General features: G+C 41.7%; 1 protein-coding gene across 1 annotated transcript in view; it reads left to right on the forward strand.

Moving 5' to 3' along the window:
• Positions 1–6960: 6960 nt before the first annotated feature.
• Positions 6961–26664, forward strand: part of LOC310993753 (uncharacterized protein) — a 115745-nt gene continuing 96041 nt past the window's right edge. The window contains exon 1 of the mRNA XM_083982214.1: positions 6961–8670. Coding sequence (XP_083838340.1) covers positions 8581–8670 — 90 coding nt within the window. The 5' untranslated portion in view covers positions 6961–8580. The remainder of the gene's footprint in view (positions 8671–26664) is intronic.

Here is a 26664-nt window from a genome sequence, read left to right on the forward strand (position 1 = left end):
ATGGACGGACGGATCAATGAAACCGAGGGGGATAGTTTTCTCAATTCAGGGATCGCCGCCTTCAGGAGCTGCACTTTAACCAGTCAATGTTTGTCAAAACCGACAAGTGCAGTCTGCATTTCCTTGGAAACAATGAATCTAACAAGTCGGACGTGTTGGTTTATCAAGTATAACTGCATTTTTTGTGAAAAAGAAGGCATGTGTTGTCGTCGTCGTTGTTGGTAACATCAAATAAATCCTCTGTAAACCATTCCCAATAAGCCTTTGTGAACTATGACTGCCACAGAAGGACACACCTTTGTAGATGAGTCCTCAGGAGGACGTGGCCCCAGGCTTTGGAGCACTCTCAGTGTATCATTAAATGCTTTGTAAATACAGGCTCTGGCCAAATTCAGCCTGAGCAATGGAGCAAAAGCCTCTGGTGATGGCTTGCATCCTCCGTTTACTTCCATGTCCTGATTACTGAGCCGAGTCTATACGTGAATGGAAACTCAACTGTCAATCAGTTACTGTCATCTCACATCTACGATTAAAACACCTCGAATCTTCCTCTTTAAAGTTATTGTAGTATTTCAGATTACAGGCCGGAAGCCAACAGTATCCGATCACACCTAATTAGACTGGACTTTTCTTAGGTCACGTGACCTTTTCTCAACCCACCGTTCACCTCAGTGGTCTGCTTTCCCTGAACTCCTGCCGTGTATAAGTTGGCAGTGGCACATCCTTCCTCCAGAGTGCAGGTGACTTTGAACGCCTCGGTCTGGAGAGGTGGAGGTTGTTCACTGTTTTGTAAAACAGACACTCACTGCTGTTTTTGGCTCTGATCCCTTCTGGAAAGGTTTCGACTTTCTGCCCGAGACACAAAGTCAGAAAAGCTGATGTGAGCAGTTCGGCGCTGCCACAGAGGCCCGGAGGCAGTGCTCAACCTCCATGTATATACCACAACACCTGGAGGACGTTGCAGCAGATAGAAGCTGTGGTATCATTGCGGTATCTGGACCATGACGTCTCTCTTACGGTAGAACCATGATGAAAAGACACGTGAACAAAAACAAGATATATCTTTTGCTAGTGTGTTTGTATTGAATATGAGTGAACGTGTGTTTCATATGTTTGTTGTTTCCAGTGGAAGAATCCCACCATCTTTTTTGGTCACCTTTAAAGGCTCAATATTTTACACATCTCCTGTGTTTTGTTTGTTTGATTGAAAAAGGAAATTAAAAAAGAGAATAAGACAAAACATTTAAACATGAGATATAGAAATACATATTCGAAAATCCATAAGAAGAAATATTTGTGGTGGAGAGTAAAACGACGGAGGTACGTTTTATCAGTCTGTTTTCTGGGAATAATTGACATAAGGAGAAACCAGAAACAAGCCGTTTTTTCGTTTTTTCGTTTTGGAAAAAAAAAACAGAAATCAAAATTTCAGTTCGTTTTCTCGTTTTTGGTTCTTATTTAACAAAACGACTTTACCACTCAATATTTTGTTTCCGTGGGTGGGCGGGTCCTAGTGTGCTTCCTTGCCCTGTGCCCTTCAAAATAAAAGTTCCTCAATTTAATAATGTCGACAAAAATATTACTGTAGGCTACAGACACTAGCAGACATAGAGGACCCCATCACCCACAGTCAAGACTGACACGGCTTCAAATAACAATAATAGTAGGCTATTCATAATGAAAATGAGAACTTATGAAGTTATGATGACTTCAGTGTAGATGTTTAGCCACAAGGTGGTGCAGTTATTACACGAAGAGTAGATCTGATGGCTTTACTACGACGGAGGCTCACAACATATCGTGTGTATTATTGAAAGCGAGGGGTGTGCCTATAGGCTATAGGCTAGTGAGTAGCCTACAGTGGCAAAGACTGTACAGTAACTTCGTTCAATATACAGTAGATACTACTTCAAAGTGGCCATTTTACTCGCGGGGAGCGAGATTCACGCAACGCGTGGAATGTGACAGACAAAGTGATCACACACGAGAGCATTATGACTGATAGCTCCCCTGGTAGAGCAGCTCCCTCAGTAAGCTGAGTCATCCACTAGTGTGGGTTCGAGTCTCAGTTTAGTTTGTACCATTAATTAATGTGTTTTATTTTCTCATCATCATTATGATCACATATGGCTTAAGTTTGAGCAAATAAATGAGCAAATGAGCATTAATTCTGCGCCGGGCCGAGGCACCAACTTCCCTGCTTGTGTACATGTTTATAGGGATGTGAACGTGTACTTAAATATGTACACATGTAGGCTACACTGTGCATTTTCCTGGCCAGCACAGGTACCAGGAGACCAAGACCCCCTGTCATGTCGGTCCTCCACCCTTCCTGATCCGCCGCAAGTTGCAAGAGCCCCGCGGAGCCCAGTCTCTCCCTCCTCTCCCACACTTCAGCACCTGTCCTGGGCTGTCAGTCTGCAGGGACGGCGCCTGTCATAAGCCGTTGGAGACAAATACGTACACAAGCAGGGAAGTTGGTGCCTCGGCCCGGCGGAGAATTAATGCTCATTTGCTCATTTATTTGCTCAAACTTAAGCCTTATGTGATCATAATGATGATGAGAAAATAAAACACATTAATTAATGGTACAAACTAAACTGAGACTCGAACCCACACTAGTGGATGACTCAGCTTACTGAGGGAGCTGCTCTACCAGGGGAGCTATCAGTCATAATGCTCTCGTGTGTGATCACTTTGTCTGTCACATTCCACGCGTTGCGTGAATCTCGCTCCCCGCGAGTAAAATGGCCACTTTGAAGTAGTATCTACTGTATATTGAACGAAGTTACTGTACAGTCTTTGCCACTGTAGGCTACTCACTAGCCTATAGCCTATAGGCACACCCCTCGCTTTCAATAATACACACGATATGTTGTGAGCCTCCGTCGTAGTAAAGCCATCAGATCTACTCTTCGTGTAATAACTGCGCCACCTTGTGGCTAAACATCTACACTGAAGTCATCATAACTTCATAAGTTTTCATTTTCATTATGAATAGCCTACTATTATTGTTATTTGAAGCCGTGTCAGTCTTGACTGTGGGTGATGGGGTCCTCTATGTCTGCTAGTGTCTGTAGCCTACAGTAATATTTTTGTCGACATTATTAAATTGAGGAACTTTTATTTTGAAGGGCACAGGGCAAGGAAGCACACTAGGACCCGCCCACCCACGGAAACAAAATATTGAGTGGTAAAGTCGTTTTGTTAAATAAGAACCAAAAACGAGAAAACAAACTGAAATTTTGATTTCTGTTTTTTTTTCCAAAACGAAAAAACGGCTTGTATCTGGTTTCTCCTTATGTCAGTTATTCGCAGAAAACAGACTGATAAAAAGTACCTTGGTCTAAAACCATCTCAGCGTAGTTCCTCTCTCAGCTTCTCTTTGGAGCTCTAGTAACAACAGGTTGGTGTCAGCCAATCAGAAGAGAGGAGGCTCTGAGTCTCTCTTCTGATTGGCTGACTGTTTTCTGAGTGAGCCAATTAAAACAAACAAACAAACAATAGATTTCATGTGAAACACTTGGGAAAACCAAATCCTGCAAGTTTTGGATGGTGGGTCCAGGTGGGTGGGGCTTGGTGTCTGCTTTGTTGTGACATCATAAAGTGACAGGAAGTTCGAACGACTGGTTTTATGGCTCAGTTGTCAAAAACAGGCTGTGCACATTTCTCTGTGGACAGACGCCTGGAATCCACTGGTGTCATCAAGATTTCTTGCCTGACGCTGTGCCCATCCAACACGGATGTTTTGGTAGGCGCGAACACAGATGGGCGTGTTTACTGAAGAAGCAAGACAGACCTCCCCATATCTGTTTTCCATCCTTCTCTCCATTGGATAGTGTCCTCGTGTCTGACACATTCATTTGCATAAAGTTAAATCGCGGTCAACTTTTGATCAACTGCTCAAACTACCCAAAATGCTTTTGTGGGGACGTGAGCAACAGTTTGACGTGTTCCATAGGAAATGAACAGGGATAAGCATTGTGGCGGACACAAAAAAAAAACGCCAGTGGATTCCAGGCATGAAGCTTCGATACTTTGACAGAATTAATATTAAAGCTAGAGCTGATTTCAGATGATATTTGTCAACGAGCACTTTATTTGATGCGTTTAGTGTCATGTTAACACACACTGTGTAGAAACAGGCCACAGTTCATCAGCGACTGAGAAGAGTTTGGTCCAGACCACAGAGAAAATGCTGCTGAGTCACTGTCATTGATCAACATCTGTATCAGTGCATCTGTATCTGTAAACACCTGTCTGTGCTTTGCAGCTTTAAAGCGTTCCTGTCTGTCTAGTTTGTCTGTCTTCACTCACTGATTCTGTTTAATATGTAAAAGCAACAAAGTGCAGTGTGTTGTTTTAAAGGTAATTACCTTGTTTAGTCGTGCCAAAACCACATGTTCTAATGTGTTGATTTAGTCTTTTTATTATAAGCTCTGTCTTTTAAAACCACATTGTTTTTACGGTACAATAAACATTTGATCCATCTGAATTGTGACCCAACTATTTGTACATAATCCACAGCCACACTGTCAAATCTCCCTGCTGCATGATTACAGCTGCAACAGCCTCTCCAATATTTCTCATTCTCAAACCTAAAACCAGTAGTAAAAGCCGCCGCCCGCAGCCTCTCGGCGCAGTGTACTGAACTGTGACACCAAATAATGACTTTTATTTTTCCTTTTCAGGCGGCTTCGTTTGATTAATTGCGGGAAAGAGGCCAGCAGCTGCAAACGCTCCTGTCATTAGACACAAAAAGGAAAAACTCACAGCTTCAGAAAAAACCACACAACCGCAGACTGTTGTGTGTATGTGTGTGAGTGTTTTTACTTTTCCATGTGCAATTTGAAAGTTGACATCTGTTGTATTTTGACTTTTGTGACCGCTGTGTGATTGAAAAGCTGCTAAAAGCCTCCTTTGTATTTCCGATATCCCTTTTTATAATGTCTCTTTTTTACAGATATGTGATTTTTTTTTTTGTCGAAACCACAATAGTATGCAAATTCTCTCTCAGGGTGTGTCACACAGTCTCCTGTTTTGTCACCGACTGAAAAATGGCCACCTGGTTAATGAGAGAACGTGAATTAAAAACAAAAAAGGAAGTGATGCCTGTGGTTTGATTCAGAGTCTTTGTTCCAATCCAGACTTCTGGTTTTTGAAGTTCAAGTCTGAGGTCTTTTCTCCGTGTGAGGTGTCACCGTTATACAAATGTGTCCGAGACGTTGGAGTGGACACAAACCCAAACCCACCAAACGTCAATGTAACGTCAGACAGATGTTTCATTTTTGCTTGGAAATGAAAATCGTGGCTTAATTGACACTGTGACATTTAGCAGATATTGGACTCTGCCCAATGTAAAGACAGCGTTGACATGAGACGTTTGAAGGACGTTGGATTTTGGCAACACAACTTAGAACCTACAAAATGTCACTGTCGTCAGTTGTTCTACGGTAAAATGACGTTGGCATGAGACGTCGTCCTGTAATTTCGGTCACATTCGGACCTACATTCAACCAAATATGTTCTGTCTAAACAAACAATGTTTGTGGGCAGCTGCCAGTCTGCAGAGCTGCTGCTTGAAGTGGCTGATAATGTTTTGATGAGGGGAGAAAAAGCAACAGCAAAGAGACAAAAAATGAGCAATGAGATACAAAACAACCAGGAAAAACAAAAGAGATGCAACAAATTACAACAACAAGCAACAGATTCATAACAAACACCAGAAGATGCAAAAATGATGATGAAATGACCAGAAAAGACAACACAAATGCCTAAGATGCAAAATAAACTTGAGGAGATGCAAAAAAATGCCCAAAAGATACCAAAAAATAACAAGATGATATCAAACAAACACCAAAAAATGCAAAATTATCACAAAAACATTCAAAACAACCACAAAGAGACAAAAAATTAAAATGAGTGGATGCAAAACAAACACCAACAAATCAAATTTAACTCATACACCTGCAAACAAACACCTGACGGCATTAAAGTGATCCATGCTGAACATGCACAAACACAATGAGATGCTAAATGACCACATATGGTGCAACAGTATATCGTCTTGCACACCTTAATGCTTCCATGGTGGACCTTGGATTATCTTAAGATAATGAGGCGTCCACTTCAGGAACAAGAATCCCTTTTTGTCAGGGCGGGAGAAAAAAGTTTTCTTTTCACTGTCTTGGTTTTTTTTGGCTGGGCTGTTGTTGCCTCCAAAGCTTTTTATCTGCTGAAATTTGTGACACTGACGGCTCTTGATTACTATTTTAAAGACTATTTTAAGCCTTGAGTGGTTCAGTTTTTAACTTTTGTTGCTAAGCAATGTTGGCCAAAACTCTGCTTATTGGCTAGAGCTGGCACTTTTGCCTGGCAACATTACCTGATTGTGTATTCTGGAGACACTGGCAAGAGCTTCCAGTTGCAGAAAACTCTTCTGCAAAGATGGCTCGGGCTGTGGCGTCAATCTTATTTTGAAAAGACCCTGTATTATTTTTATCGGCTTGTCCCTAAATGCATCACGTCTGAGCATAAAGACACTGTGCTTTGTGATGGTCATAAATAAGCAGTTTACTTAATAAGCAGTTTCTGGAGTGAATGTGACTTTGAATAAACTCCTGACTGGCAGCTCAACGCAGACGTCTGGTTCAAAGCAGGAAAACCTACCGCTGGAGGGGGAGGGGCAATTAAGAAATTGGCTGGTACACAGTTTTTTGTTTGTGTGGCAATGGCTCATGCCATGTCAGGTCTTGATACGTTTACTGGAGATGCCCATAATGGGAAAACACCTGGACAGCTGCCTGGTTCCCTGCTCAAAGTTCAGTTTGTTCACCTATAAACAACATGGAAGTGGCCGCGCTCGCTTCCAAAAAAAAAAGGAAAAAAAGACAGCAACTGATTATCAAAAAAACACATAAAACATATATCCATGAAATAAAACCGCAAATCAAAAACATCAAACTATATCATATTTAACAAAGACACAAGTCACGTTTTATCGTGGATATATAGGGTTCCAGTTGAAATATGAGCCGTGTGCACTGCACTGAGCTGAACCAATCGATCTTTATTTTTTTATAACACCTTTCACACAGAGTGGTGTTTTACACGTGACCGACAACCAGATATTAATACAGTCCAGAGATAATTATGATTATTAAAAACCAATGAACATAAGAAATTAAATAAAAAATGTAATATTTTAATATAACAACGAAACATTTTCAATTTTTTACAGCATCTTGTATAAAATGCCTTAAAACTAACATTTCAACAGTGTTATATATGTTCAAATTAATGGTGACGGCTTAAAAAAATAGGTGGTAAATATTATAATTACACACTCAGGGTGATTAGAGGCTTGTTTCCTGACATCTTGTTGTCAACACACACAGTAATGAGCAAAAAAAAAAAAATCCCTAAAAAATAAACACATGATAAACATAAAGAAAGCAGAGGGAGTTCCTGCTGCAGCTCCGGTCTTCGCCTGTAGGTGTCGCTCTCTGTCACCTTTTCTCATGAGTGTTGTGTTTCTACACTCATTGCATCTGATCAGCTACAACAAGCCCATTTATCAAAAATACATGAGCCTGATGAAATGCACACAGCAATCTCAGGAACGGGGGGGTGAGTGGGTGGGTGGGGGGGTGAGAGGGAGGGAGAAAAAAAAAAAACACAACAACTTCAACTTCCCCATTCCCACACTTCTTCTTCCAAATCAAAACCAGTTCAGGGTTTTTCTTGAGACTGGACCTGAGCCGCTCTCACTTGGGTGTGAACTGAAGATGATGATGATGATGTTGATGATGATAATCGTGATGCTGCAGCAGAGCAGGTCAGCTCCAGGATCAAACAGGTGTTAAAAAAAAAGAAAAAAAGAAAATCATATACTGGCATCTTCACATTAAGGAATTTTTATTTACATCTTCAAATGGACATTTTTTTTTATTTTATTTTTTTACTTTAACATGAATGAATCATAGTTAGATATTGTCAAAAATTATGATACATATGTATATTAAAAAAGTGAATATACATCAAAGTGAAAGTATGTGCCTTCAGGGATGAATAAAAGTAGCACTATCTTTACTATAAAGTGTTTACAAACTCACCATGGAGCGCGTTAAGTTTCTCCATGTATGTATATGGGGAGGGAGAGGAGGGGGGCTTCACCGTGATGTTTTGGGAACAGACGCCCATGCTGCTGGAAGTCGTCAAACAGGCAGACCGGTGCAGATCAGGGCTGCAGCAGCAGCAGGAGCAGGGAGACAGGGGGGTGCATGGCTGCAACATGCCTGCGCCTTTCCACCGCAACCCGAGCCGAGCCGTGCCGTGCCAGCAGCAGCGTCCTCCAGCTTCCGCCACAATCAAACTTTCTCTGTACATTTTCACGTCACCTGGACGCGAGACTATAAATTTGGCATCCTATGCAAATATATGCTGACGTAAAAGATCATGTGGTTTTTGTCGTCGATCCCCCCTATGAGCAACGAGGAGGCTTTTTTTTTTTCTCCTCTCTACTGTTGTCTTTAGGTTAGCTATGCTACAACAATCTTTACTGTACCCAGCGCTAGCTATATGCGCCCCGCACCGCACCACTCTGGATATCTGGGAATAAAAAATTCAACTTCCAGCTTGTCGCACCCTGCAGCCGGAGACTACACACAGGTAGGACACGAGGGAAACTTCTCGTTTTTTTTTTTTTTTTAACTCCTGGAGAGAATTTTTTTTTTTTTTAAACCAAAGTGACCGCAAAAGTGAAGTTATTAAAGCAGGGGTTGGTTGCAGCCAGACTAGCCGCCTGCCTGGCTGCCTCTGCCTGGCTGTCTGTCTCTCTCTGCCCAGGCTGCTGCTGCTGCTGCTGCTAGCGACCGACCGACCGACCGACCGTCCGTCTGTCCGTCTGTCCCTCCATCACAGCCTCAGAGTGGGGGGATCACCTTGCTACCTACCACTACCACCTCCACGGCAGCAGCCAAACTAGAATTAAAAACTGAAAGACAGATACATACCTGGCTGCTGCTGCTGCTGCTGCTGTCAGGGACAACTTTAGTTGCTGGTCTCGGGTTTATATTTTGAGGATAGTTGTCAGACAAGTGAATGTCATCCGGTTTTTTTTTTTTTTGGCCAACTTTTGCCGTCCGTCCCCCCTCCTGCTGCTGCTCCCTGCTCCTCCACCACCACCACCACCACCCCCGCGGTGAAAGTGCACATAATAATAAATATATTAGCCAGCGGAGCTAGCCGTTAGTTAGCCAGTTAGGTTAGCCCCCCCCTTTTTTCTGTGCTAATGATAATGACGGACAACCCGGTGAAGCTAAGTGCTGCTTTAGCTTTTAGCCTTCACCCGCTAACTTACACAGCAAAGCAGCAGCGAAACGTGGCTGCCGTCTGTGGATGTTATGCTTTCATGTCGGGGGGAAATGCATTTGTTTTGGCTGGGTCCCTCTCTCGCTTCTTCTGCTACCCGTCTTCTCCCACTCCCCCCTCTCCTCAACTACCACCTCCACCTCCCTCTTCTTAGCGTTTACTCCGCCGACCCAAGTAGAAAATAATCCCGGTGTCTCTTTTTCGTGACACGCGAGTGACAGTTGGGGTTTGTAGTGTTGTGTTCAAGTGTTGTTGTTGCTGCTGCCGCTGCTGCTGCCCGCTGTACGTTAGGTTCAAACGGGGCTAGCAGCTAGCAGACAGCCAGTCTGGCTGGTTGGGTCATCTGAGGTGAAGCCGCCGCCGCCGTCAGCGAGCTGTATGGAAACACAGTGGCTGCTGACGGCGGATTGTTTTTTTTGTGTGTGTTTTGTTTTAAATATCTTTATAAAACAGATTTTTTAACAGAAACGAACCGTCAGTTTTTAACGGAGGGTTTTGAATTTTTAACGGTTCTGTGCTTTTTCGAACGAGCGTTCTTTAACGGTAGAATAGAATGTCTGTTTTGAACGGACACGGACCGTTGGTGTGTATGTTACTGTACTACTGTACGGTGGGAGAAACCAACTGCATTTAGGCTGATATTAAACTGTTTTTCTCCGTCGAAACCCACCGTTCTTTTCTGATTTTAACGTATTTACGGACACATTTAAGTTTGTTAAATCGTGTTATTTAACTGGTTAAACGTTTTGTCGCTGGTTTGTGGCTTAGAAGGAGAGAGAGAGGGACTGGTTGCCTGTTTGTGGTGAACAGACGCTGACTTCATGCCAGTTAATGGTAGACTGGGTTTCTACTGGTTTTGTACTGGTTTTTACCGAAACAGGCTGCCAGTTCAGTGTGGATGGTATTGTATGTGTGTTGTAAAGTGCTTTATGAAGAAAACTGTTAGGGTTGTAATGGATTTATATGGAAACACACTTTTATATACATTCAGACTAAATCAGTTTTATAATTTTTCTCATTTTCTCTTGATAAGTTGATATTTTATCATCTGGTTTCAGCTGCTTCATATAGAAACAAGACTGTTGGACAAACTGGTTTATAGCTGGTGTGTTGTTGACCCACATTGTGCACAAGGAAACGTGTGTGTTTACTGATATATTGCACACCAGTATGGCGCATATATTTATACATACATATACCGCAATAGCTGCTCCTATCTCATGATTCTCCTCATTATCAAACTTTTCCTCTTCTCTCTCCGAAGTTCACCCAGTTCAGGCTCAGTTATGTTCACCGACCCAATTTTCTATCCAAATCTTGTTACATAAAAACATGAATAATTAGGTGTGCCTCGCGAGTCGGTTTGGGCCATATGCAGTGACGTGGCTTTTTGCGAATGAAAGAAAGAAAGAAAATAGAAATAAAAATAAAAGAGCCTCAACGACCTGTGACCTCCCTTTAGGCAGTGAAAATATTTTCAACAAAGAGATCCCGGCTCTTGTCCTCGCGTGACTCCCCTCCTCCCCTCACCCCCTCCCTCTCCCTTGAAGTTTGAGACAGAGTCTGAAGGACGTGCAGGAGGAAGATTTCTGTCAGGCTTAGACGAACAGGTGTGTAAACTGGATTTGGGCAGGTTTTTTACCCCACACCACATCCCTGACAGTGTGACTGAAGTGTGTCTTGGCTCTGGGAAATCATCGGAGAGGCTCGGATTTGGCGGCAGCTCCTCCTCCTCCTCCTCCCCCCTCCTCCTCCTCCTCTTCCTCCTTCCTCCATACTGCCCGGTGACAGTTAACATCCACCTCCTCCCAGCCGCCACCACCACCGCTGCTGCTGCACTGTATGGCTCTTGTTCAAAGTGTGTCAGATTTTTTAATATTATCTCCCTCTCGCCTGTTCTGGTTCATAATCACATTTCCTTTTCCATTGACCGACTTTTTTTTTGTCTCATATTTTGCTGCTATTGTATTGCCGCCGTGTCAGGCTTTTTAATCCTATGATATGGATGCAGGGATCAGTCAGTCATGCTGCCAGTCTCCAAATCAGAGCGCGCTCACTCGCTCGCTCGCTTGCTCTCTGGCTGCTATTTATTTGTCACGAACGCCAACACACACACACACACACAGAGACAGACAGACACGCTCACACACACTGAGCTCTCGTGCGCTTTCCCTTCCTCGCTTGGAGACTTCTGCACACACACACACACACATTCTCTCGCTTTTCCTCTTCCTGTTCTGACACGCTGCTATTTCTTTGACACACATTTTGCCGGCTCCTAGGGAAATGCAGCTGTGATTTGCTGTTGCCACCTGACCTGTCACCCCAATCCACAACCCCCCCCTACCCTCCTACCCCACCCCACTCACTCACTTACTCACTCACAAACACATACACATACACATACACATACACACACACACACACACTCCACTCCAGCAGCGGTTGTAAGCTTTTATTTCTCCGTTTAGTCTCTTCACATAATTGTTTTTTTCTGCCAAAAGCTGCGATTTGACGCCTGTTTTTCTTTATTATTCAGCGGCGGTTGAATCGGACCCCATCCTGGGTTTGCGTTGCCCTCTGTGGCACTCGGACCGGGGTGTTTATGACGGCTATATGAGCCTGAAATGAGCACTCACACTTACACACACACACACATACACAGATGCGTGCACACACTTTGCAACAGCTAACATCACACACACTCTTTGTTGCTCTATCAAACCGCTATTTATTTCACACACATGCAGAAAGCATGCATGACAGCTGCGTCTTGCACACACACACACACACACACACACACACACACACACACACACACACACACACACACACACACACACACACACACACACACACACATTCAGGCTCATTTTTCCACAAACTCTTTTTCTGCTTTTATTTCACACGCACACACACACTCACACATGTATTTCCAGTCGCTTTATGAAATAGTGAGAGGCTGCGTGTGTGGGTGTGTGTGTGTGTGTTTGGGAAAGAGAGTGCGAGCGTGCCAGGTTGTGTGCGAGTGAGTGAAGTGGCAGTGATTTCATATGTGTGTGTGTGTGTGAGTCACTGGAGAGCACGGGCTGGTCAGAAACGCTCAAATGTGTGTGTGTGTGAGTGTGTCATAATGTCCACCCTCCCTCGCTGCTGGAGCTCTTCATTGGGAAACTCAACACACACTCACTCACACATGCACACACACACACACTCACTCACACATGCACACACACACACACACTCACTCACACGCACACTCTCACTCACACGCACTTGCTGTATTGCATCTGCACGGCTGCTGTTGGACTGAACCCACCTTCCACGTCGACTGGAAGGGTTCGAGAGTTTTTTTTTGGGAGGGTGGGGGGTTCGAAGTCCAATTCAATTCCTTTTATTTGATAAAGAGGGACAATGTACATTAATAAACATTTTAAATATAAAATGTAAATGCACTAAATTCTAGCGAAAAAGCTAATTTCCATTGACAGCCCCCCTATACTGAAAGAGAAACAAAACACAAGTATAAGTAGGCTACAGTATTTAAAAACATGGGGCAGGTATACTGGGGCTTTTTTTTTTAATAAAAAAGAAGAAAAAACAAAGAAAGTAGCCTAATACAATCATAATTCATAGGTAAGACAGAAACTGTACAACACAATACAATCATGGTTCACAGTATGCACAGGTGGTAGGGGTTAAAGTGCTAGAGTTGGGTAATAAAGTGCTGGAGTCAGAAATTTAAAGTCCTAGATTTCTAGAAGTCTGCGTGAACGTGAGCGAGCGCCACAGATCTCAGTTCGACTGTCTACATTTAACTCCCGACTCCTCCACACATTGTGAACGCGCTCTTATTTTGGCGGCCGCTCAGCTTCAAGTCACCCATGTTCTCCGTGTTCTCGGTTTCCTCGGCGCCGACTTTGACGTCGTCCATCTGACAGATTTCATCGGTTGATCTTTGCTTTCGCTCGTATGCAAATCTGCTGAGATGAATATGCTTCAGATTTTTTTTTTACTTTTTTTTTTCTCCTTCATATTTTCTGCCATGTTAACATCCTGCACCAGCGGAGAAGCTCTCATTACACACTGTGAAATCAATTTTTTAAAAGTTATGTGCAAATAATCCACACCAATATTTGTTCCTGCTGTAAAAGGCTTTTCCCCATGTATGGTAATTTTCCTTCTTGGACCCACTATTCCTAAACATTAATCCTCCTCTAAACTCTCTGTTGCTTGTTTCTGATTTAACCGTCTCTTTTCCTGTTGCTCTTTTGTATTTTACTTCTTCTTTCCCAAAACTGGCAACACCAAACTCCTGGACATCCAAACCATCACACAACAGCTCATTTTTTTTTCGTGTTTTACATCTAATAAATCTTCCATGGAGATCAGAGTAGATGTTGGACAAAGTAGCTCTAAGGTTATTGAAATCTGTATTATCATAAATCTTTTAATCTGTGTATAGTCCAGGATCTGTATGAGGATTGTTTTGATCAATTAGCCATTATCAGGCATTTCATGCATTCCAGGCGAGCGAGAAATAATCCGATTGTTATTTGTGTAAGTTGACAGACAGGAAGTTGCTCAGCTGTGTCCGCCTCATCTACACACTTGTTGGCATTTTTGTTACTGCTTTCTTGGCCTCTGCACAGGAAGATGATCTTGTTCTTAATCTCAAAGCTCTGATTACTTGGTGTTTTTCCAACTGGGTAAGAAGCCGTCAGTGAGCACAATAAAATGACTAAAAACATGTGCGTTTGTGCCTCTGAGGGCTGGAGCTTGTAGCATGACTCAGCTCTAAGTCACTGACAGTAGTATTGATTAGTCAAACCACAACCGCTGCCGCTGCTGCTGCTGTTGTTGCTGCTGCTGCTGCTGCTGCTGCTGCTGCAGAGGATCCACGTTTGATATGTGCATTTGAAACTTTAATTTAATCAGAGCACATCTGTATTGGTTATTAAGAGTCGGATGTTAATTGAACAGCATCCATATTTGATGTGGCTTTGATTTGATTTGATTGCTTCTGTTGTATCAATCATTAATCAATCCGACCCTGTTTGTGTGTACAGGAAATATCACCTGAATTGATCCCACTGGAAAATAATGATTATATTAGTGTAGAAAAAAGTAAAGGTCCCATATTTTATTTGAATTGTTGATTCATAAGAGGAGATAGTTGTGGTTTTAAGAAGCAAAAACTATTTCAGTGTAGTTTTACATACTTTTTTTGACTTCTTCCTGGCAGCAACAGGTAGATTAGCCAATCAGAGGAGAGGTTGTGAGCCTCTATTCTGATTGGCTGATGGATTTCAGATATACTATTCATACAGGCATATTCAGGTAAAAACTTAAAAAAGACCGAATTCTGCAAGGTTGAATGGTGGGTCCAGGTGGGCGGGGACTGGTTTGCTGTGACATCACAACGTTACAGAAGTCCTGATGGCTCGTTTTAAGACAGGTTTTTGAATACATGCTGAGTGCCTTTGGTGCATGAGTTGCACACTTATACTTTCACAATGTAAATATAGAACCTAGACGTGCTTTATAATGAAACAAAATCGGACACGAACATCTCACTTTGCACAATGCAGGCCCTTTAAATCAACAGAAATATTACCAGTAATAATGATGGAGTTTGAGAGTACTGTGGTCTGAGTGCTGCTTCAGCGGCTTTTCCACACTGCCAAGAATAACTGGGGGAAACACTGAATACTTGTAATTGTTTGAAATTTTTGGCAGGAGGAGGCCAAATTTTAGGATATTGAATACTGGCACAAAAAAGCAGAGTCAGTCCAAAAATATCAGCGTCGACTTCTTCGAAAACCTGCGTGGGTCAAAGCAGAAAACAGAGGAGATCATTTCACACTCGAGTTTTTACTGTACATGTGAATGACACGTTCCTAAAAATACAATCTGTGCAGCGACGAAAATCAAACTTAAACGCAGTGACAGAAGGAATAAAGTACAGGAGAGATGCAAATGAGTTATTTTTGCAGATGAGATAAAACAAGCAGAGTTGTAGCGCGCTTGTCAGCAGAGCGCTGCGTAAAGTAATTAATATTAATGTAACATGCAAATAAAACAGTAAGACTTTGCTCGTGTTGTCTGCAGGAAGAGTGGTATAGAAAGCTGATCTTAATCCAGCTCTGCAGGGAGCCGTGTGGCTGGTAAACAAACCAACAGTAAACACGTCGTCCTCCAAATGATGAAGTGTCTGTCTGAACCAATCACTGACAAACATGTCGCCTTGGTTTTTTTTGGGGTGGGGGTTGGGGGGGTTGGAGGTGGAGGGAGCGGGGACTGTAGTTTCCCTGCCGCGGCAATCAGTTTAACATTGATCTGTAGTCGAGTCTCCGCCCATCGCTTCATCAGGCTGAAACGCCACAGAGAGAGTCAGATGTAGGAACGAGACAGGCCCATTCAAGAAGGGCAGGAACAATCTGATGAAAACTGGGCATACAATTAAAGGGATAGTTCAACATTTTGCTAAAATTGTAGTAGTTTTGTTACCTTTAATTGTCGGTGCAAGCTATTTTTAGAACGGCGGAGCAGAGCCGCAAGCTGCTCAGCTACACTACGGAGGCTCATGGGATTTCTTGGTTTCCCTCAACAAACTCACCAACAACTCCAAAATGCTCTCATGGACAAATTGTGACCTGCACATTCACCACGCTATGAGATAATAGCTCAGCTCTGCGGTTCTAAAACTAGCTGCAAATAAAGGTAATGAACCTATACTGCTATGACTACAGTATAGGGATTATGGCCAATGGGCCATTTTGTCAAAATGTTGAACTATCCCTTTAATGCTGAAAATAAAAGATACAAGAAATAATTGAAATTCAAACAAATTCAGAGAATAGAAAGTTTGAGGTGTTTTTAAAAATTGGGAGCTACTACTCACAGTAAAGACTTCTGTATATTGCTTTATCATTGACTTGATTGATAAGGAATGTATTTGTTTCAGTCCTATACCTGCTAGCATTAGCTCTGTAGCGGGCTGGGAAATGAAAAATTAACCTTTTCATTGATCTTTGAAAGCCCAAAAATCACAATTCACACAAAAAAATCTACATTTTACAGTGATATGTTCTTCATTATCACAATATCTTTGAGGAGTGATGCACTTTTACTAAATAGGCTAACACCTGTGTTTTGCACTTTGCCTCGGATTAGCTCCTTAAAAAAAAAAACAATGCTCATGGTGCTACAGCGGACGGTGCAAACATCATTATTCAGCTCTGGACTTAGTGGGAGAGAGAATCAGGCACGGGACGAGTTTGTGTTTTTACAGGGGTCAGGGATGTAACGGTGCACGCTGGATCAAACGTGCAGGTTTCAAACTAAAGGAAGATCATTCCCAAAACACTGCAGGTCTCTTTTTTGGACGAATAAAATTATCATCTGAAGTTCCTTCTTCAAACATTTGCAGGCCCCACTCTGTGAAAAGTGTGTCATTTTGTCATAATTTACTCTGAGCATTGCTTAAAAAAACTGAAAAAACACACACACACACAAAAAAAGTCGGCAAATTTGCTTCTGTTTTATGCCATCAATCATCTAGTGAAAGTAGGTGTCAGGTTTTTTTTCTTTTTTTTCGGGGCGTCTCATATTTAGAGCGAAACACTTCAAAAAACAGATGCTGTGTTTGTTATCACTGCTTATATTATTTAGATTTGCTTTTTTCTTAAATCTGCGAGAAGTCATTTTTATTCATGAAGAGAGAAAAGAATGCTTATTTTCTCATTAAAGCCTGCAGTGTGTGTTTCTCAATTACTCAACACATGAGCGACCAGCGGCACTGATGGGGTCATCAGGTAAAAAACGGGAGATTAGCTTCCCCTCCTGAACTGTGATTTGCTGAAGAACCCCCTCCTTCTCACGTCTGGATCGTTAATTTGAACCTTGATTCAAACCCTCATTTATCCAGAGAAAGCTCACTGAGCACCTCCTCCACCTCCTCCAACTCCCCCTTTTCATCAGCGTCCTCATTGATATTCATATGTTTTCTCAAGTTCACATCTGGGGGCTGCATGGTAACGCCACAGGCCCGACTCCACGTCAGGAGGACGCTGCCTTGCTCAGGGGAACTTCAGCAGATCAGATCTCCACATGTTCCCACTGAAGCACAGAGGTTGTTCCTCTACATCTGCCTCTGTACCTGTAATCAGGTGAACAGAAAGGCAAGAAAATAAAATAAATTTCAACTTTAATCACGTAGTAATGGAAATCTTCCAATTTTTTTTCATCTCCGACTTTTATACCGATACTATAACTTGTGTATCGGCCAATACCGGGTATGCCGTGTAAAAATTTAACAGCTGTTTGAATGTCATACGATTTTTGTCATTAGCTGCAACAAAAAAGTGATAAGAAAACACATAAACTCAATTACAAACAAGGTTTTTCAATAAAGCAATATTTGGCAAATGTGAAGCATTCACAATTAGGTCACATGACATCCAAAAACGTTGCCGTTTTGATGCACCATCACCTTTCATTAAACACTACAACGTATTCATAGATGTAAACATCCCAATCTTCGCCAAGTTTGATGAGAGCGATACAACAGGAGGAGAAAACAGCTTTTTTCCTCATGAAACAGAACATACGCAGTTGTTTTTTGGTGACTTTTCTAAGCTGCCAAGGTCGATTGATTGATTGACTGATTGATTGATTGATTGATTGATTGATTGATTGATTGACTGCACCTAATAGTATCCTGTTCATATCGGCATATAAGACAGTATTCAACAACAATAATCAGGATGGCTGCAGAGAAACTCATAAAAGTTTTAACACAACTCAGAGCATTCACTTTCCTTTACAAATTGGACATAACATTCTCCGTTTTAATTGTCTTCCTTGTTGCTCAAACAAAAAATCTTAAAGACTCAACTCAACACATCACCAGAATAAATCCAGGTTCTTAAACTCAATTCCCTTAAACAGATGGTTTTTTACAAATCGCTGTCCAACGGACAATGAAACATAAAATGAAATTCATCCTCGACGACACCAAGGTCACATAAAACACAAAGGCGCTGCTCTTCTGGAAGTCTTTATATCAATTGCCAGTGGTTAAGTACCAGTTCACACGGGAACCTTTTTTACTCTCTTTAAATTTAGTCTCACATACGGCTGGTGTAAGATGTAATAACCTCCTTTAATACCCACGCATAATTCCTAAGTTCAGTCTCACTCCAAACCTCTTCTGTCCTCTCTTTGCAAAGGGAGCTGTTGTTTGTCATTGTATTATACGAATGTTTTATACTTCCAGTTTCTCTAACGCAGTAATTTGCTTCTTCTTTTTGCTTTAGATTGTAACAATTGATATAAAACCATGTTTGGGGCTGTTAAGAGTTAATTTCTTCAGCAAATAGTTTGGATTTTGGAAAAAAAAAAAGATTAATTTCAATTTTAATTTCACTCTGCGGTCTAGAAAATGTTAAAGTGAATGAATGTTGTTGTTATCATTGGCAGAGGACAAGGCTGTGTCCTATTGAGTCTGACCTCCAGCCAAAAGAAAAAAAGAAAAAAACCCAAGTACTCATTTTATAATTAAATGCCATTCAGATATCCCGTTTTCAAATCCTTAAATCTTAATTCAACAAATATTTGGTCCTTTTTTTGACTTGAGCAACAACCAAATCCGCTGTGCTCCACAGTACATTGACTAGGCTATATCATGGTGAATAAACGACCTGTGGATTTTATTCATCGTTTGGTTGATTTATTTGCAGTTTGTTGAGTCTCGGCTGTCGGGTCGGAGCAGGGCGGCTGGTTGTAGTTTATATTTCTCAGGTGAGTTAAATAAAAATTAACCCCGGATGATAATAATGATGATAATAACAATAAATCACCCCGAAATGCAGCTGATGGATTAAATTCTGCTCTTCCTGTAATTTGCGCCGCGACTGCAGAGCAAAACCTGCACACGGTCCTCACTGTTTGGAGTCTAATGCGAAAGCTATTACTGTAATAACATTATAATTACATATCATTACTCAACTAACCTTAATAGATTAAATAACACGATACAGTGTGAACCAGAACATCTGGAGCAGCTGTTCATTGTATGACGCAGAGTAAAGCAGGTGGACAGATTGTTTTTTTTTTTGTTTTATTTATCAACTCCGCCTCTTCAGTCTTCATCAGACCTGCAGGAGAAAAAGACACAAAAATGATATTTACTCTAATTGAGAATAGATATTTTATCATTATTATTATTTATTTACAAAAGGAATCATAATTTGTATTTTCATTTTGATCTGAATGAATCAGCGACATCCTGCTGCTGCTCTTTAAATTCAGGAATCTGGAGCTCGCAGACTCTGTCACACACACATGTGCAAACACACACACACACACACTCAGTATAAATAGGCAGCGATAGTTTTGGCTGCAGCACGCAAACATTAAAAAGGTTACGGTTCTGTTTCTGCTCGTGCAGCATTGTGGTTCCTGCCGTGTTCAGGTGGGACACATGGGAGGAAGCAAGCACGCAGCGGTTCCTCTGGTGGAGAGCAGGAAATCCCACAATGCATTGCCACAACACTGCAAAAATAAAACAAAAACAAGATCCCTTAAACTTGAATGATAGCGGTAGTGAAGTCTCTCGTCCTCGAGGAAAACTTGGTTTGCAACTTGAGAGCTACCTCTGTGATGTCACAACAGGTGCATCGTATCAGTGGTTGAATGGCGTCCAGGGTGGTTTCTTACTGTGCTTGGCTCACCTCACTCATCAAATGTGGCCTCTGCTGTGTCTTATGGCCTCGCCGACGTTTCCATTGGTGCTTCATCTCATGTTAAATAAAAAATTTTATAATTAGCTCTCACATTAGCAGAAGCACTTAACTCCAGTTGAGGCGGCTGAGACGTGAAGTGAAACCAGAACTTCAAGGATCTGATCCATGAGTAATAAAACCACAATCAAAAGAAACTGACAGTCAATTCACAATTATACATTTGTACATCAATTTGATCAGATGCATTTTATAACTACATTACAAAAACAATACATAACATGGTACTCATTTTAGTTTTACTCAAATGTGTTAGTGGAAATAAAGAGCTAGAGTCATCCTATAACGGTCCAAGCATGCTGCATTCTGGCTGGTTAACCAGTGCTGATGTGATTTACTCATTGACACCGAAATTTGGTAACAAATGACGGGTGGTTTAGTGTTAATTAAAGCAGTGAAGTTGGAAACCCAGCTGTTTTCAGAGCTCAGGTCAACATCAGGTCAAAGCGGTGAGAACTTCTTCAACCAGAGATAAAAAAAAAAGAGTTACAACGAATCTGCACAAGGGAAATTTCAGTAATTATGTTGAATTTCCCTAAAATCACTAATCAATCAATCAATCAATCAATCAATCAATCAATCAATCAATCAATCAATCAATCAATCAATCAATCTGAAAAGTAAATTCCAGGAGTAGAAACATTTTCTGAGAAAGACAAATGAAAGATTTTCTGAGGTTTGAGAAGCTGAAGAGATGCCAGAACTTGAGCTCGGTTTTAAACTCGATGAAAGCCCAAGTTCTTATCCTGGTGATGGACGTCTGAATCACCACTTCTCTGGTGTGGTGTTGTGTTCTCTGATTGGAGAAAACCATCAACCAATCAAAGCTTTTGTAGGCGGGATTAAATAACAACTAAAAGTGGACGAAGTGGACAAAGCTTCACAGGCTAAAACAACTCTTGATGAACACAACTCTTTCACTTTTGTATTAACTGAAAATGAAACATCCATCAGTCATATGGATGCAATCAGTCAAAATAAGTTCTACATTACAAAAAATCCCTGGTGCCATTCAAATTGAAACCATGGCTGGTTATCAGTTTACATCACCGGTTCTTTCCGTGTGAAATGACTGCGTCCGTCTTCCTGTGCTTTATTTAGAAACCTCTTGGTTACAGATGCTGTGTGAGGACACATGTATATATTTAGTCACCTCACCTCCTACATCTGGTTCTAAAAGAGTCATCAGAGCAGACATTACTCACTCTGTCCCTTCACTCCTGACAAAGCCCGGCTCCTACCGAGGCCACCATCACACCGAACGTGATACTCCCTGATGGAGGCTTATTCATCTCGAATGAAAGAATCTGTTTCAGAAGCGGGCAGAGGAGATGTTACCCTACTTACCAAACCCGTCCTGTCCTACCTTTTTGGAAGGGAAGCTTTCGTGAAGACTAAAATAATCAAAAGTTGGGATGAAAACTTGATGCTGCAGCTCCACAATCGATCAAACAACCCAATCAGTCTCATGTGAGCAGATCTGAGCTGCAGGATCCTTGATTAAGCTCCAGTCCATCAGCATTGAGGGATTAAAGGTGACTGTGCTGTGATCACAGGTTTGAATCTATGAGGTAGGAAATGAATGTGTTACTGCGAGGGTATAGTACTAAACAAAGACCTATTATTTGTGCCTGGGAAGAAAATGGTACAGGGTCAGAAATGAAAAATCAACAAGACTATCATACCGTCAAAGTTTCCCTGAGCAAACTGTTGAGCTCGGAGTTACTGTTGACATTTTCTGAATCCATAAGGACTTCACAGGTGAATTACAGACGATGTAAAGGGTTAGCATCAGTCCAATCACACTGTAGACGCCCACAGCTTAGGTTTGGACTTGTAGCTCAATATTGACGACATCGTCACAGAACCAGGACGTTTGTCTTTAAGCCCTTAGTTAACCTCGTTGTACGATCGGTGTTGCCATTCTTTGTCTTCTATCGTTACTCAACCAGTTATGGTGCAGTCGCTAGCTTTGTGTTAACCTTTGTGTCATCGTGTCTCTCTGCATTCTCTCCACTGGCATTTAAAGGAGTTTGCTTTTGGTTATAAAAGAGAGAGTAATGGGTCCACTTTCAATAAATATATCATTTTGTCTTTATCGTTATCTTGATATTATTATGTAGTGGTCGACTCGCCCAGCATTTCCTAGTTTCGGTTTCCCAGATGCTGCCCGGCAAGTCATGGGAATAACTCAGCCGGATCGCTAGTTGGCATCGTTTATGGTCGGAACTACAATGGTATCTGATCGTCTTTGAACATCTGACTTTCCTTCTTGATGAATGAAAACATTCTTGGCAAATGTTTGACCAATAGATATGGCAGGTCATTTGTTCCCTCAGCAGTCGTGCTCTTAAATGCTGAGTTGACTATGTGAATCCTTCTTATTTATATGTATGTATACATATATATATTTATATATATTATCTTCATAGAAATACATATACATATATTTTTTTACCTCTTATTCTTATTCTTAACATTGTTACTTTTTGCACTTGACCGTCATTGCCTCGTGTGTTACGAGTTTTATTTATACTTTATTTATACTTTAGATATGAGTTACATTTGTACATTCCTATGTTCCATCATGCTACCTCTGACGTGTGTTAGGCTGTGTGTGACTGACTGTATGTGTATGGTGGATTGTAGAAACTGAATTGCCCTGCGGGGATTAATAAAGTCTTCTGTTACTGTTACTGTTACTGTTACTGTTTTCGCTTTCGTCCGTTTTCCGCCGGTCCAAGAATTTCACCGTGCGCGCGGAGGCTCATGGGAAATGTAGTGTGAAAACACTTCGCTTTCCAAATCTCCTCGTAGTCCCTTTAAACGACATCATCAAAAACACAAGCAACATTGAACACGCCAGTCTCAGTTCTTGCACTTTCACTCATTTCATTTGAAATCACCAAGCTGTAGCACCATCAACCGTAGGCGGAAGGAGGAAACCAACAGGTTTTTTGCACCAAGTTTATTTCTGCTCCGACTCTAGTGGCCATAAGAGGAATCTTGCATCTTGTTTGAATGTACTGATGGAAATCCAGATGTTATTGAATTAGCCTAACATGTCGACCAACAAAAGCAGTCAGTGTTGAAACCTACCATCTCTGCCTTAAATCTTTTTTGCTCTTGAACAGAAACAGCCACACATTCAAAAGCTCATCCTCAAAAATTGGGGGGAAATTCCCAAAAAATTCCCACCAGAGAAGAGTAAAGCCAAGTTTTTACATATTTCACAAGTCGTTTCCTCAACCCAGACAAAAAGCTCACTGAGGTTGTAGCTGGTACTTCACTGTGCAGCGAAGCGAGTGTTGAGTCCGTTATTAAGGTTAGAGGAGAACCTGAGGATTATGGATGTGTGTTGTTTAACAAGCTGCTGCCTCTCAGAGCTTCACCTGCATCTATCTTTGATGAAAAATATGTTTTCAGCGACTCTTTGCATGTAGCCAGGATTCTCAAATTCAAAACAGGAACAGGAGCAGCCGGAGTATCTCTTTTTTTTATTATTTTTTTTATTTTGGGTTTCCACCCTGCAGAGCTGTGCTGTATGCAGGTCAGTGTACTGCAGGTATTTGTCATAGTGACCTCTTTCTCCGTCTGCAGAGCCCCTGTTACAGAAATCAGAACAGACAGACTCTGGGTGTGTGTAGAGAGCCGAGCCCCCGCTGTTTGCTGCCTAACATCCACATTAATATTTCACACTGAGTTTGTGCACGTTCAGAGTTGTGCAAGTCTGGATAAAGAGCCATTAATACACAAATCTTTCTCACGTTACTACAGAGTTCTATCAGTCAGAGGAAGTGCACGCTTTTCAAAATAAGTGCAAGCAGGAATGTTTCTTTTTTTTTGGCCACATTTTTCTTTTCTTAGATTGTGTAAATCTCAACAACAAAAAAAAAAAAGACGCCCTAAAACTTAATTGCCCGAAAAACCATTTTACTGCCTTGCGTGCCGGCTTTTGAAGTGTGTTTTAATTTTTTTTTTCTTCTTACAGAGATTCGTAATATACACAGTGGAGATGGAACAGGAAAAGTTTAGCTTCAAAGACCTTGAACACAAGGGTATTTTTAACCACTTTTTGTGCCTTACAGGCTGTTTCGCTGTTATTTTTTTGTACTATTTCTGCTTCATTAGACAGTGTCTATACAGTGGAAAGGTTAGTGGAAGGATGGGAGAGGAAGCAAAATGTAAACTTGGAACAAAAACTGGTCCAACACAAACATGATGGTATTTCTACCTTTTGTGCCTTTTGTTCCTGGTGTGTGTTAGTGTGTGTGTGTGTGGTGTTGTCAGGCAGCCCACGGGAGGCATAAACTTTGGCAAAGAAGCAGCCAAACTTGGGCTTGTTAGTCTCCTCCTTTACTTTTTAATGTGGTAGAAAATTCCACGTTTTGGTAAAGTGTAGACAAGGCGTAAACCTCGGGAGCTATTTTTAGGCGTTGGCGGCACAGGACTTGCGCCATCGTGCCATTTCTCTGCCTGACTCATCACCACGACAGGAAATGAACTTCTGTCTTTTCTCCACCGGTTACAGCAGCAGATGGTTTTCCAAATTCACCAGCCACTCCTTGCTCTTTTACTAGCCAAATTTATTATATTTAAATCTCTTTTTTTCAATATCCCAAGAGTACACAGACACACCACCTCTGAGTGGTTGGTTGGTTTGGAGCCAACAGGATTGGCTCACCGGGAATAACCAGGAGCGTCTTGTGAGGCGGAGGAGCATGGCAGGCAGACGTTACCGAACTGAGCCGGTGGCGACATCACATCCTGCTGAACAGAAATAAATAATTTGCATTGAAAACCAAATGACTGAGAGCACTTCCAGTTACTGTTTAGCTGCACCACTGCACGTTCAGTAAATCCAGATGAGGTAATTAAAGCCGGGGGGGTGGTGGGTTGTGGGGGGGCGGTTGGGGACGTGGCACTAAATGCACCGCATGACGGACATGAGTCGCACAACGCCACACAAAGTCATCGATCAAAAAAAACGAAATGTAGGTCAACGGGCGAATCAAAAGGGTTCACCACCCGGCTCGTCTGCAGAGTGAGTTGCATCTATTGATTGGTCTGTGGACACAGATTTGTGGAACAAGCTCTAGTTGTGTCTCCCGTTGTCTGGATTTCCTGTCTTAGATTAGATTATTAGAAAGTATATATTCTTTTGTGTTCTATTTACAACCTGTCATGGCAGCGTTATTCCAAAAAATGTTGGTACAAAAGCTCTTGTTGCATTTCTTGGCAGAAGAAAGATTGTTATTCTTGTGCTGGGTATGTTATTGCAATGCTTTGTTGCTCTATTTAACCTTTGGCATAGTAAACCCTCCATCGCTGTAAATCATGTGACAGAACATAATATGGAGATGGATGAATATAATTAGAACTACGTCACTTAATCAATTGGTCAACTGGCCTTAGAATAAACGTTGATAGTTGTGTTTGCACTGTTCCTAAATCACCTTGATCCTCCTGTGCTATTTCTTCTTATTATCAGCTGATCGATAATCACTTGTGCCTTAATATTTGTGACAAGTTAAAATAATCGGCTGTTAAAATCGGCCGTGCTTGTTTATCGATCGGTGTTATTGAGCTCACAGTTAAAAATTAAACGGGTGTCGGAGCAGCAGAGGCCGATGAAGGTCTGACCGCGGCGCAGACCGACAGTCAGTCTGTGACCAGCTTATAAAACTTTCTTCATCATCCCTCCTCCTCCTCCTCCTCCTCCTCCTGTCTCCTCAAAACTGAAATGACCTTCCCTCTCCAGTCAGAACAAGCACAGTCACTCTGCTCTGAGTGTCGGAGGCTGAAAACTCATCTGTTCAAGAAGGACCTCACATCCTCCTCCTCACTTGTCCTCCTTTCTCCGGTTTCTTCCTCTCCTCCGTCCTGCTGTAAAAAATAAAAACCCTCCTCCTCTCCTCAGCTCTGCGGCTTCTCGCCTCCCATCTTGTTTCTCGCTTTCATTAATCAGCCATATTGTGACCTTGACCTCCGACCCCTTACACTTGCGCGGCTGGTTGATTAGGAGCTGGTCTGGATTGAACATCTTGTGCAGGACGACTGGCTGTGCTGGCTTTAAATGATTCTTTGTTCCGTCTTGATTTTAATGAGACAAGTCAGGCGAATAAATTATCTTTTAGGAAGAACTATATGAAAAGTGTCTTCATGTTGTAACTGAGAATAATATCTCAGGGTCAGTGTAGTAACCAAGTCTAAAAACGACCCATAATGAGTTTAACTTTGGGGTGAAAAAAACAAAACAAAGAAGAAATTATATCGATATTGTACCTGAGACTTTTTTATGTCGACTAATCTTTGCTATAACTGATCTACGAGTGAAATGAATTCGTTTTTTTTATTTATTTTTATCTGCTGTCCCTGGAGCTGCTCAAGGACAATGTTGTGTCATTCAGGTTTCAATAAAGCCCAAGTCCAAGCGATTTAAAGTCGATTTAAAATCAGAGTCACGTTGTAATTTTCAAGTCAGATG

Source organism: Trachurus trachurus, assembly GCF_905171665.1.
Source record: "Trachurus trachurus genome assembly, chromosome: 11".
NCBI lineage: Eukaryota > Metazoa > Chordata > Actinopteri > Carangiformes > Carangidae > Trachurus > Trachurus trachurus.